At 43.3% G+C, this 2,236-nt stretch overlaps 1 protein-coding gene across 1 annotated transcript; it reads left to right on the top strand.

The window, feature by feature from the left end:
• The first annotated feature begins 349 nt into the window (after nt 1-349).
• Nucleotides 350-1,274, top strand: LOC132650037 (oligoribonuclease, mitochondrial-like). Its single transcript, XM_060374863.1, has one exon. The coding sequence runs from the start codon at nt 380-382 to the stop codon at nt 1,163-1,165; it is 786 nt and encodes a 261-aa protein (XP_060230846.1). The 5' UTR covers nt 350-379; the 3' UTR covers nt 1,166-1,274.
• The last annotated feature ends 962 nt before the right edge of the window (nt 1,275-2,236 follow it).

Below are 2,236 nucleotides of genomic sequence, written 5' to 3'. Positions count from 1 at the left end.
GCAGAGACAGAAGCAGGCAGATCTCAGTGAGTTCAAGGTCAGCCTGGTCTACACAGTGATTCCAGAACAGCCAGGGCTACATAGAGAAACCCTGTCTTGAAAATCCAAAACCAACCAAACAAACAAAAAAAACTAATTTAAAGCCTGATGTGGTGGCACACACCTGTAATCCCAGTACTAAGGGAGGCAGAAGCAGGTGGATCACTGTGAGGCCAGCCTGGTCTACAAATGAGTTCAGGACAACCAAGGCTACACAGAGAAACCCTGTCTCAAAAACAAAACAAAACAAAACAAAAATAAAAAACAAACAAAAAAAGAGTATGTGAAATTTAAAATTCTGTACCGGACTGTGGAGCCTGCGCGCGCTGGGCCAGCAGGGATGGGGCCATGGTGCTGGGTGATGCTAGGCGTATCCCTGGGCACCAGGCTGTTGCGGGACGTGGGTGGCAGGCGCGGGCAGTTCGGGGTGTGGGGTGTCAGTGAAGGTGGCTCAGCCATGGCGGCAGGGGAAAGCATGGCTCAGCAGATGGTCTGGGTGGACCTGGAGATGACAGGATTGGACATTGAGAAGGATCAGATTATTGAGATGGCCTGTCTGATGATAACTGACTCTGACCTTAACATTTTGGCTGAAGGCCCCAACCTGATTATCAAACAGCCGGATGAGTTGCTAGACAGCATGTCAGATTGGTGCAAGGAGCATCATGGGAAGTCTGGTCTTACCAAGGCAGTGAAGGAGAGTACAATTACATTGCAGCAGGCAGAGTATGAATTTCTGTCCTTTGTACGACAGCAGACTCCTCCGGGGCTCTGTCCGCTTGCAGGGAACTCAGTTCATGTTGATAAGAAGTTTCTTGACAAACACATGCCCCAGTTCATGAAACATCTTCATTATAGGATAATTGATGTGAGCACTGTTAAAGAGCTGTGCAGACGCTGGTATCCAGAAGATTATGAATTTGCACCGAAGAAGGCTGCTTCTCACAGGGCACTCGATGACATTAGCAAAAGTATCAAAGAGCTTCAGTTTTACCGAAATAACATCTTCAAGAAAAAGACAGACGAAAAGAAGAGGAAAATTATAGAAAATGGGGGAAATGAGAAGACTGTTGAGTTGATGCCAGTTCTCAAGCTGCACAGCCTAGCTCTCCAGAAGCCACCTTAGTGTCCCTCTTTCCTGCTGATAACTTGGCACAGCACCTTGTCTAAAGAAAAGAAAAAATTTTTTCCAGTTAACTTTGCATCTCCAGGCTCCTCAAGCAAACAAGATATCACTATTTGTTTCTTCTAATCTGCTGTTTCTGTTACAACACAGTGACTTCCTTGTAAGCTTCAGGCCATGCCCACACCTTCAGTCCACATCTGCATTTGCTTATAGGCCATTCCTTTTGTTTGAAAAAATAAATAATAAATAAAGCTAGTTCTATTGAAATGAAAAAAATAAAAATAAGAATAAAACTCAGTACCAGCACAAAGCACTGCCTGAGTTCCAGGACAGTCTGGGTTACTATGTGAGATCCTGTTTGAAAACAAAACTTAAAAACAAACAAAACAACACCTCAAGTGACCTGCTCCGTGACAGAATAAATAGAACATAAGATGAGTGATCTTGAAGATAGAGCAGTAGGAATTACCCATCTGAATGATGGAGAGAAAATGCATAGCATCTTAAGGACTGGAGTTCATATTTCAGCACCTTTGTAACAACCCTGCACACACTAAACAAATCAGCTTTAAAAGACATGAAGCTGGGCTAGAGGTGTAGCTCAGTTGGTAGAGTACTTGTCTTACATGCTCAAAGTCCTCAGCACTCCATAAATTGGTTGTGGTGGTACATGTCTATAATCCCAGAATTTAGGAGGCAGTGAAAAGAGGATTGTATCAGAAATTGAAGTCAAGTTGGGCAACACAATGAGTCTAAGGCCAACGTGGAATACAAGAGGCCTTGTTCCCCTTTAAAGGAAAAAAAAAAAAGCCAGAGGAGAAGGAAGGAGAAGAGACTAGACAAGACAAACGAGACAAGAAGAAATGATAAGACAAGATGAACCTGGAAGACTGAGATGTTGCAGGATGTTTGATCCCATTGTGAACCCAGAGATTGTTAACTGTAAAATCCTGTTTATAGTTTGGTGTGGTTCAGCCCTAACATACACCTTTAATCCAAGAGATTTCTGTTTATTGTAAACAGGTGATTATGGTGTGGCTTAGACATCCCTAGCCCACACCTTTAATTCAA

The sequence above is a fragment of the Meriones unguiculatus genome, chromosome X (genome assembly GCF_030254825.1).
Source record: "Meriones unguiculatus strain TT.TT164.6M chromosome X, Bangor_MerUng_6.1, whole genome shotgun sequence".
Classification (NCBI taxonomy): Eukaryota; Metazoa; Chordata; class Mammalia; order Rodentia; family Muridae; genus Meriones; species Meriones unguiculatus.
This window is presented reverse-complemented; position numbering and strand designations above follow the sequence as displayed.